At 40.6% G+C, this 12,580-nt stretch overlaps 1 protein-coding gene across 6 annotated transcripts in view; it reads left to right on the top strand.

Moving 5' to 3' along the window:
- plekhg4 (pleckstrin homology domain containing, family G (with RhoGef domain) member 4) overlaps window positions 1-12,580 on the top strand; it is a 106,369-nt gene that overhangs the window by 15,796 nt on the left and 77,993 nt on the right. For all 6 annotated transcript variants that reach the window (XR_014029451.1, XM_081357111.1, XM_081357109.1 and 3 more), the window contains exons 3-6: window positions 4,879-7,978; window positions 11,351-11,521; window positions 11,603-11,726; window positions 11,953-12,046. Coding sequence is in view for 5 of the 6 variants with exons in the window: in XM_081357111.1 (XP_081213237.1) it covers window positions 4,879-7,978; window positions 11,351-11,521; window positions 11,603-11,726; window positions 11,953-12,046 (3,489 nt within the window). In the remaining variant the exon portion in view is untranslated. The remainder of the gene's footprint in view (window positions 1-4,878; window positions 7,979-11,350; window positions 11,522-11,602; window positions 11,727-11,952; window positions 12,047-12,580) is intronic.

Genomic DNA, 12,580 nt, shown 5'->3' with positions numbered 1-12,580 from the left:
AGTTTTGAAGTTCCCTTTCATTGATTCATTCATTCATTAGCTCTAACCCTGATAAAATTCACCTGAACACTCTGATTAAGGTCTTTAGGATTACTACAAATTTTCAAGCAGGTGTGTTTTATCAGGATTGAAGCTAAACTGTCCATGACAGTGACCCTCCAGGAAGTTGCCTGTCCCTGATCTAATCTAATGAAAACCCTAAATTTAGACTAATACAATTTAGAGATTGACAGATATTGAATTTTACCGGTAATGATAACTAAGTTGCGCAGCACCTGTCAATAACCGATTAATTACCCGATAGTTTATGAATTGTATTTTTAAATGAAATCAAATGCGTTCCTGTTTTTTTTAATAAGTTCCTCTCAGCTGCATGAACATATTAATTGGCATTCTCACATTACTAGCTTTAAATATGCAACAGCTAGCTTGGGAATGCATACACATGCTCAGCTGTATATAAACTATGGGCTGGGACACATGATGTCGGGTCGTCGGCGAGCGTGCAGTGTGTTCCACACATTAGCTCTCTTCAGGATCACGTCGGCGGCAGTTTGCCTGAATCAGCATGTCGGGGCCGCTGATGAGAGTGGGAACACTGATTGGATGTTCAGTTTTAGTGAACGAGTCATTGCACGAGAATTAAAGCGAAAGTGATGAAAGAGAGCAAGTCAAGACAGCACAGACAGAAGGCTGATCTAATTTTATGTTATCTTACCCGAGCATTCCAAAATATGAATAATTTAATAAGCCGCTTAAACATTAACATGAGCCGCTTAAAATTAAGAAAGTTATCAACATAATTGATATTCAAAATGGCAAGCAAGCGCAGCTTTTTTCATGTTTCGTATATCCTTGTTTGGGTTTCTCCTTTTGAATGACGAATATTAACTATTGATACCTGCTGTAGTCTGTGCTGTGTGTTCAAGTGCAGCTTTTTGGTCCAGACGCAGCCAACGCGAGGCAACAACACCGTTGTTTTTTTGGCGCCGCTAGTTCTTTGACATCGGCTTGGTGTGTCCAGGGCTTAATGCAATTAGACCGTAACAATCATGACATTTAAACATTTGTTTCAGATTTGCATGTATTTTTGTCACATTTGTTCTAATCGTTTGAGGCAGCCTACTAATGTTAACATCCTCTCAGCCTTGTCGGCACTGTTCTCTACTAATGCAGCATCTAGCCAACAAATTAATCATTTCAAAATATGACTCCGTGTTCTGTAGACAGAGTAGTGTGTACTTCACTTTTCATTGTCGAGGCTTTAAATACGCATCTGATGTATTCTGCTCAGTGCTGAGTGTAGCGTCACATGTCAAAACAAACACCACGAGGCGTCAGTGATAGTTTTTATTTCACCTCTGGAGGCTGCTCTCATACTTTGTAATGACAACAGACCCTTCTCAGCTGCTCCCACCACAAACAGGAAATCGGGAACCGGGAAATTGGTGTGGATTATTACCGATAACCGATATAACCAGATAATCAGAAATCGGTTATCGGTGCCGATGAGTCTGTATAAATTAAATTTAGTCAACCTCTAATACATTTCATAGACATGCTTTCACATGCATTCAACAGAGAATGAATGTGTGAGTGACACATTTCCCCTTCATTCTTTTGTTGTTTCTTACTCACTGCTTTAATCATTCTGTCATTTTATCTCAGCCTAACATTTGCAGCCATATTTTGTTAGTTTCTTTGTTGGCTTCTTGTTGTGTTTTGTCATGTCCTCTTCCGTGTCATGTTTTGTTAGCTGAGCCCCCACTCATCATTAGTCATTATGAGGGTGTACCCAGAACACACATACACATGTATGTTAAAACAAAAGGCTCGGCAAGCCTGTTGGCCTGAATGTTTGTGTTATTGGTTCTTGTTTTGGTTATTTGAGAAGAAGCCCCCAGAAGTTCTGATCCTTCGCAGCCAGATCAGCAAAGATAGGCACACTCACATGCTCTACACATCTGTCTACACACACATGTTCTTTACACTCGACTTCAGCCTCTTGTTCCTTAGTTACAGTTTTCTTTGTGACACCCCCATATGCTACACGCACAGCATTCTTGACTTTGAGTGACAAGGAGATACAGGAAATAATGGGGAGATGGCTATCGGGAAATAACAAAAGCCGGACTCAATCTCATGTTGCTGAAAATATCTGCTTAGACTAGATGAATTTCCAGACTAATTTATGTACACGTGCTGTAATAATCGAGCTGCAGCGAGGTTTTTTTGTGTGTGTGTGTGTGTGTGTGTGTGTGTAGTCAAGCTACAGTCGTAGATCATTTAAGCCTGTTAGTCCGCTTCACAAAAATGAGACTTTAATGATTTTGGTTGATGATGTCTTTATATGACACTTTAAGAAGGTGAATTGTGGTTTTAGTATGACTGAAATCAAATATTTAAAGTGCATGTAAACTCGCTTTATGGCTTGTCTGTTGTTTATGCATATAAACTTTCTTTATGACTTGTCTGTTGTTTCTGACAACTAGGGCTGGGCGATTTTGCCTAAAAAAAAAATCTTCGATTTTTAAAGAAAAATTCGAGTTTCGATTCGATTTTCGATTTTTTTTTTCAATAAACTTAAAAAATGACTGCAGACATCAGATATTGTGTGAAAAGTGCAACTTTATTGCTATGACTGTCCTCAAGAGTTAAAATGCGTAGAATCCCAAAACAAAAAGTAAATGAGGCTCTGTCATTCAACAATTTCCAGCTTTAACCACTGATCTATATAGAATGACATTATATAGATCAGTGGCTTTAACCCAGGTTTAAGCAAAAGTGCAACAACTTCACAGTAGCTTAAATTTTCTGTTCAAGAAATCAGATAATTACAAATTTTGTAACATATAACATTACAATTAAAAAAATAAACTCTTCTCAGTATAGTGTGAACTGTGAATATAAAAAATGAAACATGCATGTGGCAGACATAGCCTGCTCAAAGAGTGAACAAATGTAAACTTTTATCTATAACAACAAAACACCTCGCTTTTCGACAGAATAAATTGGCAGCATGTCTGTGGCAATATAAAACGTGATCGCCTCTGTAATCGCTTTCCATCGCGCTCCGTTCTTATAAGGCACACAGTTTGTAAAGCTCTCAGGAAGTGTAATTTGCTTTTAGCAGGTGTGTTAGAGGAGCCGTTTTCGCTACGGAGCCGGCTGCACTTCTCCCATTCTTCGCGATATTTATTCCTCAGGTGCCATGTTGTTTTGATTGTGTTACGCGCTTCTTTTAGTATCTATGGTTACGCGGGGCGGGGGCCGGCTGGCTCATATCGCGCTATGGTAACGCACAAGGACGAAACGCGGAAAAGTCCGAAAAAACTATTGTGGCAAAAAAACTCGAGTTTGCAAAATAAAAATCGTTTTACACTACAAAATCGATAAATCGATTAAATCGATTTTTTGCCCAGCCCTACTGACAACAGAGTCCTCACAATTATAACCAAAATTATCAGGCCTACTCTGCACACTCACACAAAGGAATATTGGTGGAATTTCATGACTGAAAGCCAGCCCCAATGGAGAACGGGTCTTTTTTCAGGTGCACAACTGTAAAAAAGACCCTTTAACAGGACCCCTACCAGTATACCCCCTTTTAGTGTCTTGTTTTTTGTAGTTTTTGTGCGTGTGTGTCAATATGTGCATTTATGCTCTTGTGAACCCTGTGGGAACAGCGGCTGCTCGCTGCACCTGGGGTCAGTGGAGTATCTCCAGGTCTGTCTATTTCTGCGTGTAGGTGGGGGCTGTAGCTTGAAGGTGAATGAGAATATAATAATGGGAAACAGAAGCTTAAACTGAGAGGTCTGTGAATAAAAAGCCCTTTCACCCATTACCCCCCACCCCCCCACCCTCGGCGCAAGGACATTCAACCCTCCTTCCTCCCTTGCCCTGCTCTTCCTTTCAAAGGAAGCGGGTCATTTTCAGCAGACCATAGTAAACTTGAGCAGAATATTCATTTCATCACTGGTATATCCAAAAGCACATTTGCATCAAGTTACACAGAGCCAGTCAGTATTACAGTCTGTGTGACATGACTGTCAAAGCATATAGGAAGAAACACTGAACCGTGGAGTTGTTTCGGGACTCCAAGGCTATTTTCTCCTCCTTTAGTGTCCCTGTACACTTCCTTTGTAAAATTCATTCAAATGAATGAAACGGGGTACAGAGAGACTGCAGGGCCTTGTAATTGAATTACAATAAAGGGGCTTATTGTCCAAACTGTCTTAGTGAATCATCTAGAAGCTTCCGGATTCAACAAGAAAGAATATCTTATAATCCCTGTCCACTTTAAATCCCTGTGATCTTATTATCTGTATTATTCATTGTTGTGTTAATTAAATGGCATTTTAAAAACATAGTGAAAGTGGCAGATTGTTGACATGTTTTTTTATGAAGCTTTAATTGTATTCGTTTATCATTAGTTAATAAAAATGTTTTGCATGCATTTTATTTTTTGCAATACATGTTTTCCCTTAAAATCCACAATGAGCAAGCCATTGATACATGCATACAAACATAGATGTTCAGATGTTCTGAGGCTATATTAATTTTCTTATTGTCTTGAGGAAAAATGTGCACTTAGAATGGGGGAAAATGGAAAACATTATTTGCCACTTTGTCTTTTCTTCATGTTTTAAAGTCCTGAAAATGTGGCAAATATAAAATATTTTAGCTGGATGACCCATTGACAGAATCCTGCCTCTAGCTCTCTGTTTTGTTAGATTTTTATTGCAGTATATTGAAATTTGGAATGCATTTCTTTCTAGGAAAACTAAAATGTGTCCTGCGAGTCTTTCTATATAACAACAGTTCAATTAACAGTGATTGATTTCCTGACTGGTTGTTCCCTCTCTCCTCTCTCTACAGTTTCCATACTGTGGTTACCTTTTTCGTCATGAAGGCTGGCCACTGTGTGTTCATGAGAAGGTCATAATCCAGCTCTCCTCTTTGGACTGGCGTGTGTTACGGCCCAGCGACTTCTACTTGCAGGTGACGCCAACACCCAAAAGCCCCCCGCGCATCACAGTGAAGTGTCTGGCAGTTAGTGGGCAGCATGTGGAGGAGCTTACCGTACCGGAGCTAGCATACACCTCTCTATTCACCATGGACTGGCTGGAGTCCATCAACCGGGAGAGGACTGTGGTCAGAAGAGCCGCCCTGGAACACTGTCTTTTATCAGCGGATAATGACATATTTAGGGTACCGTGGGAGGATATTGTTCACCCAGAGTTTATCAGCAGACCTTCCAAAGTTACAGAACAAGGCGGAAGTAGAGGAATGGCTAAGGAAGTTTCAGACTCAGAGGGGAGGGACTCTGACGTAGATCAAGAAGACAACCCTGAGGACATACAATGTAGGATTTTTATTGACACTTCCACAGACCAATCAGGGGAGATGGACTGTCAGAGCAAGGGGGTTAAGCTCCTCCCTGCTCTAAGTGAGATCAATAAGGATAGCTGTGGGCGGAGCTCTAGCAGCACAGCGGAGGATTCAGAGGGGGAGTATGTGGAGCTAGCCGATATCTCCTTACCACGCTTTTCCCCACAGAAGGGCTCTCTCACTCAAGCCATTAGTATGAACTACAGAAATCTACATAAACCGCAGACTGCTGGTTCTACTCAGCCTAAAGCCAAACCAGAGGAGAGTCTTTTGAAGAATGGTGCATGCTCACAAAGCATGGTGTGTGCCATGCTGATTGAGGAAAACCTGAGTGATGCCTACCAATCTGTGATTTTAACCCCCACTGCTTTTGCAGAGGCAGAGCGTCCGCTCCAGCAGGTGGACGAGTCTAAGCCCACATTTGCTGCAGGTACAACTGCCTGTAACCGTGTGTCTGAGCATGATTCTGAGAGAGAGATGTCCGATTGTGATACTGATCCACTATCTGATATGTCAACACAAACAGACAGTAAACCAGTCGTCATGTCACTAGACAACAGTGTCATCAGCACATCACAACCTGACAGCAAACTAGACAGCACATCACAACTAGTCAGTGAGCCAATCAAGACATCACAACCTGACAGCAAACTAGACAGCACATCACAACTAGTCAGTGAGGCAATCAAGACATCACAACATGACAGCAAACTAGACAGCACATCACAACTAGTCAGTGAGCCAATCAAGACATCACAACCTGACAGCAAACTAAACAGCAGAACACAACTAGTCAGTGAGCCAATCAAGACATCACAACCAGACATTGAACCAGTAAGCATATCTCAACCAGACCTTAAACCACTATGCATATCACAACTTGATTGCAAACTAGTCAGCACATCACAACCAGACAGCAGACTAGTTAACACGTCACAGCTAGTCAATGAGCCAGTCAAGACCTCACAATCAGAAGTTGAACCAGTAAGCATATGTCAGCTAGACAGTAATTTAACCAGCACATCACAACCAGACCGCAAACCAGTCAGCATGTCACAATTAGTCATTGAGCCAGTCAAGACATCACAACCAGATGGTAAACCAGTAAGCACAACTCAGCTAGACAAACTAGTCAGCATGTCAAAACCAGACAGCAAACCAGTCAGCATGTCACTAATAGTCAATGAGCCAGTCAAGACATTACAACCAGACCTTAAACCAGTAAGCATATCTCAACTAGACAGTAAACTAGTTAGCACATCACAACCAGATAACCAACGATTTGACACATCGCAACTAGAATGTGAACTAGCTAGCATATCTCCACCAGACAGCAAACCACTTAACACATCACATCTATACAAAACGCCACTAAGAACATCACAACCAAACAGCAAAACAGTCGACATGGCACAACCACACAGCGAAGTAACTAGTACATCACAGCCAGAGAATGAAATGTTATCTGGTAATTTAGAGAGTAAAAACTCAGAACAAGTTTCTCTGGATAATATTGAACTCTTTGTGTCTGATCCTGCTGCAGAAGCAGAAGTCAGATCTAAATCTGAGCAGATGAGAGGTGATTGTGGCCTGGAAGGTAGTTGTGATCTGCAGAACAGTGGAGTGTCGGTCTCTGAGCCTCAAGCTATCAGTGTGTCTTTACAGAATCAGACTGAGCAAACAGATCACAGCCCATGTCAGATACACACACACATTCATACACCACCTGAGAAAGTGCATGATCGTATTTCCGTAAAAGAGGACCATAAGACTTTAAGTAACAGTAGCCATGACAAAAATGAATCTGATGGTGATTATAGTCCCAGTGCAGAGGAAGAAGGTGGGCTTGTTTCGGCTGCTTCGCAAAACGACCAGGTAGCCTTGGCCTCTGTCACCACAGTGCCTGTGGAGGATCCGGTTACGCTCATTTCAGAAGGTCAGGTGAGGACAGAATCCTGTGAGGACAGAAACAACGAGACAGAGGCGGAACTCCAGACAAAGGAAGAACGTGCAGAAAGAGATGTAGCGGGAAATTCGCCTTGTAAGGAGGCAAAAACAGTAGAAAAGAAAAGCATTCGAGTGTTGGAAAGCAAGACGGAGAATGAATTAGAAGCAGTTTGTAGGGCAGAGGAAGTTGAGACTGCTCAAACAGGTCTGGTAGATACCACGCCCAAGTCTGACTCCAACGTTCGAATTCAGGAGGAGGGCAGCTTCTCTGTAGGAACAGATGAGATTGAGAAGAAACAAACCAATGTTAAAGAGCAAGGGGTGGAGGAAGAGGAGACCAAGGCCAATACTGTGAGTGAGCAGGAGGCTATAGTGACCAACTATTCTGAAAATAGAGTCCAGTCAGCATGCACTCAAGTCCTTGATCTAGCCTCAGATATGCCAAACACAAATGGACATATGCACACTCAGGACACACCTACCACCGAACGAGAAGGGCAAAAAACAAAGGAGGAGGAGAGAAAGGGGGGAAAGGAGGAGAGGCAAGAGGATGAGGTTACTTCCTCTCTGAATGGCTCTCCAGCAGAGCATCAGCAGCAAGCAGACATGGAGTCCCATTACCATCAGCAGGAAGAGCAAGGTAGAGTCATCTTTGAAAAGTCCATCCCGCTCACCTTTACTTTATCCACATGCCTTCTTTCCCTTTAAACTCCACCCACTTTCCCCTTGCATTCATTTTTCATCCCCGTTTATTCGTCTTTACAGATGCATCTAAGCTCTGAACTGTTTCAGATGCGTCTAAAGACTTCTTCCACTGCCTCAGCTGATGAAGAACCTACTTCTCTCCCTTCTCCTCCTCTTTTTTCACTCCATTCATTCACTTTCACAGTTTCATCCTCTTCCTCCTATTTTATCACTTTTGTAACTATATTTTAATTCTGTTCACTTATTATCCCCTCTATTATTCACTTTTAGCTTCTTTTAATGGTGTTTCATGTATGAATTGTGTTCTACTTCACAAACGGTCTCCATGGTTTGTAGCAGTTGTTCACTATAGTGACTTGTGAGTCATTTTTTTTTCATCATTCATTCGTTGCCGTGTCCACCTAGTATATTTACTCTAGATTAGCAGACTAGCTCCGGCGTTTCGACATTCAGGCCTCTGACAAGTTACAAATGGCTCTCAAATGGCCCATTCTACGACCTGATAGAGCTGCTTTTCTCTTCAGGCTGAAAGAAAAGCGTGCGAGGCTCTGGTTTTACTTAGACTGGGCACTTTACAAGGATTTGCTTTGTAGCAGGTCATATTCCGGCCTCTAGACAGTTTGTTTTCAAATTTAGACACACATTAATTCCACTGAACACTGTCCAAGATAGACAGCATTTCACATCTGAACTGCTAAAGGAAACAGCTGAAGAGAAGCCTGGGTTATGTGCTGGATTTCTGCTTTGTGTACTTTAGTAACTCAATCCTGCATTCGGTTGGATTAAACTATTTTAGGACATCTGTTGCAGTAAATAAAGCTGATATCAGATGAAGTGTCTTTTGTGTGATCAGGAGCTGCTTGTCTGCACATTAATATATATATATATATATATATATATATATATATATATATATATATATATATATATATATATATATATATATATTTTTTTTTTTTTTTTTTTTTTTTTTTTTTTTTTTCAAAAAGTTGTTTGGAACAAACATCTGCCATATTGTTTATTAGTCCTTCACATCAACAGGTTGTTGTCAGTGTCCCACCTCCTCTTCCTTTTCATCCAGAGGATTTAGTTGCTTTGGATGTGCTCACCTGGCCCAGGTGTGGTACAGGTGTGAAGAAAGATAGATGAGATGAGGTGATGTGGGTGGGCCTGAACACAATCCCTGCTGTGGGACCTCTAAAATTGCAGGGGGTAAGCAGAGGGGGATGTTTTAGTGTGTGAGTGTGTTAGATTGTAATAGATGGAGTGTTTAAGTAATGGAGAACGGGTGGGAGGGGGTGCACTGCTTTGAAGATAGGAACAGCAGAAAGAAGAAATGATGGTGTGTTTGTTGTGGTAGTTTGACTATGATAGATCTGATTCTTTCTCTCTTAGTGGGTGGTTCACAAACCCTAAACATTTTGAGTTTCAGTACTACAGCAAGGCTACTATGGCTATTACCTCTATACACGCTAAAAGTAAGCTTATCTGCTTATCTTTGTTTTCATTTTTTCTTTTCGTCATTTTTTCATTTTTCAGAGGATTTCAGGTGTTTATACTACTCTTAATCCACTGTTTCAAGTGAATAAGATTCAGTCTGCTCTTCGGTTTTGTAATGACTAAAATTTTAAAAGTAAAACCTCAAATCTTCAGTGTCAGCAGTTTGCTGGGTGTATTTTTAGTTTTTAAAGGAAAATTACCTTTGGACAATGATTCACTAAGACCTATAAAACCTCTTGAAAAGCAGTAGAGACTTTGATGAGAATTCAGTCTGTGAAAGAGAGAGCTGATGAGCTGGGCAGATGGAAGACTAAAGACTAGATGATAGTATGGATAAGCTCTACAAGAGTTTCTCATAAGTTTCTACAAGTGAGCAACATTTCATTTGTGACTGATTGGCCAGACCATTGCATTTACCGATGTATGATCTTTACATCAGACACACATATACAGTATATACACACATATATATGACGGCACAAAATCACAGACATTCTATTACAATAAAAATAATAAATGTGTCTGCTATATGGAAATATATTCTGTTTAAATAGCCTGTTTTAGAGGTGTCCCTAATGGTCTGACTGTGTTACATCAGAAAGAAAAGATAATCAGATAGAAAGGAGAAGAAATGCATGAAGAATAATTACTGAAGGGTATGTGCCATGGCCAGACTGAACTCCAGACTGTGGTGAGAAGAGTGTGAAGCCAAGACCCTCTGCTCTGCCCTGTCTGGGGTAGCACTCAGCTCAGCTCGAGGGGGGCTCATATAGTCTACTTCCTCAATGTGAGCATTCTCTGGCGAGGAGAATGTTGGGTAGGCAAGGAGACAGAGAGAAAGCAAAGAGAAAAAAACTATTTTTGTCTTATTTGTCAAATTTATCGTAGCTTATCTATCGTACCTAACTGAAGAAGAACATTCCATTGTGTTTATATTTCTTTCCTCAGAAGCTAACCTCTTCTGTTCCAGCTCAAATCCCTTCTGAAATATAGCAATCTCAGCCAGATTATGCTTCAGAGCAATTTATACATGTTTTTTTGTCCTTGTGCAAGCTGTTTTACGAGTGCTGGAATTCCCAGGACTCCATCTCATCTGTTTTTGATCTCAGTGTCTATTCTCTGCACAACAGCAGCAGTGCGTGGCAGTGCAGCGAAGCAAAACTTTAGTTTTATGACTGTCGGAAGCTGATCTCTGGTTATCTCTGAGCCCTATCAATGTCTGGTATATGGGGCACAGATCCAAGCCACCCTATGGAACAACGCACAGGATGATATCTGGAATGCTTTAAATTAGTTAGGAGTGTGTTTGTTTGAGCTGCATAATGGTACAGATTGGGCAAATGCTTACGCTCAGTTCAACCGTTTCTACATTGCTGTTTGTTAGTGGGGGATTCAGAGAATGTGGGTCTGCTGGCTTTGTTCAGAGTCTGAATAGATTTGTGTTTCATGACCCAGAGATTTAGCTTTTTTTCCCTTTTTTTTTTTTGAGGTTTAAAGCCAAATGTAGTTATCAAGTCAGTCATCTGTAAGATGTGCTGTATATCTTCAGCGAGTAAGAAAATCAGTGAAATCAATTTTGATACTGAGTGATCAAACATTGCAGTAAACACTCACTTCAACTGATTATATCATCGTTATCTGTGAACTTTCTATAGACTAAAGTGATGCATTATTGTCTTTAATAATAAGACAGATTGACTTGTCAGTGTTGTAAACTGAACTGTTTCTTTGTATACATTTAGGTTTTTGTTTGTGTGTGCCAGTGTTGTTTGTGTTGAAATAACTCCAACTGATTTTCATATTCCAGCATCCAGTCAGGAAGTAGACCACATTGTTTGCCACCTGTCTGCTAAAACCCAGGGTGAAGACCCCTCAGCAGTTCATCAACCACCCATCTCCCAGAGGACCCAGCCTGTCCAGAGTGAGGCGCATGACATCAATTCTGATGTCCTGAACTCAGGAGTGCTCTGCCTACCTGGTGAGGGACTGCTTCTAATGCCCTTAATATGGTCCTGCCATCAATATGATCCAAAAGCTCAACTTTTAAAATGAATTTTAGGAACAAGAGATAAATCAGGCCATGCCCTTGTGACCGTGACAATGAGAAACACTATCTGGTTGAATCCAAACTGCAACAGTGGAGAGCTGGTGCGGATCATGGTCTACTTCTTCAGTACACTCAGGTACACACACTGCCGTTTAAAAGTTTTGAATCAATAAGTTTTGTTAAAAATTCTAAAAGAAGTCTCTTATGCTCACCAAGGCTGTATATATTTGATCAAAAATACAGAAAAAACTGTAATATTGTTATTATAATCTAAGATTCATTCATTTAGAACAATAAACCATTGATATGTTATTTTATTTACCTTTCCTTCATCTAACACATGACCTTGATTTGACTCTCAGGAAGGAAGTTTGTGCTTTGGGACTGACTGTCCTGGTGGATGCCCGCAAGTGTTCTCCTGTCCCCGCTCTCTTTAAAGCCTTCAACATCCTCCAGGTACGAACACCATGACCGTATAATTTGTAGTAACACACATATACAGTCTACCATTTGTTCATATCCTACACAGATAGAACTGTCACATGCAGTTCACATCCTCTAGGTGTTTCCTTTCTCATACTTTCTTCAAAACTGAATGGTAATGCAAACTTGCCATAAATATTGATATTTAAATCTTACTTCCAACCAGACATCTGCTACTGAGGAATTCAGAAGAGCTGACTAAACTTAAATAAAACTTTGAGAAGAGTTTTCATCGACAGAATCAGTCATTATTGGCTAAACAAGGCAAAAAGCAGCACATCATAAATATAATGTGATTTCCCAGCTGTGGAAATAAATAGTTGCATTCACGCACAATTACACAATAGGACATGCTAACACGAGATTAGTAGAGAGAGGGCGATGTCTTTGGATTTCTTTTCCTCATCTGGGATTGGTTATTTTGCAGAATGCATCAACTTCTGACATGATTGTTGCTTGTTAGTAGTTATTTACTATTATTGAGATCTTATCTCAATTGTTAAAGGT

The sequence above is a fragment of the Scardinius erythrophthalmus genome (assembly GCF_964197995.2).
Source record: "Scardinius erythrophthalmus genome assembly, chromosome: 2".
NCBI classification, from domain to species: Eukaryota; Metazoa; Chordata; class Actinopteri; order Cypriniformes; family Leuciscidae; genus Scardinius; species Scardinius erythrophthalmus.
Note: the sequence above shows the minus strand (reverse complement) of the source record. Positions and strands in the feature narration are given on the sequence as shown.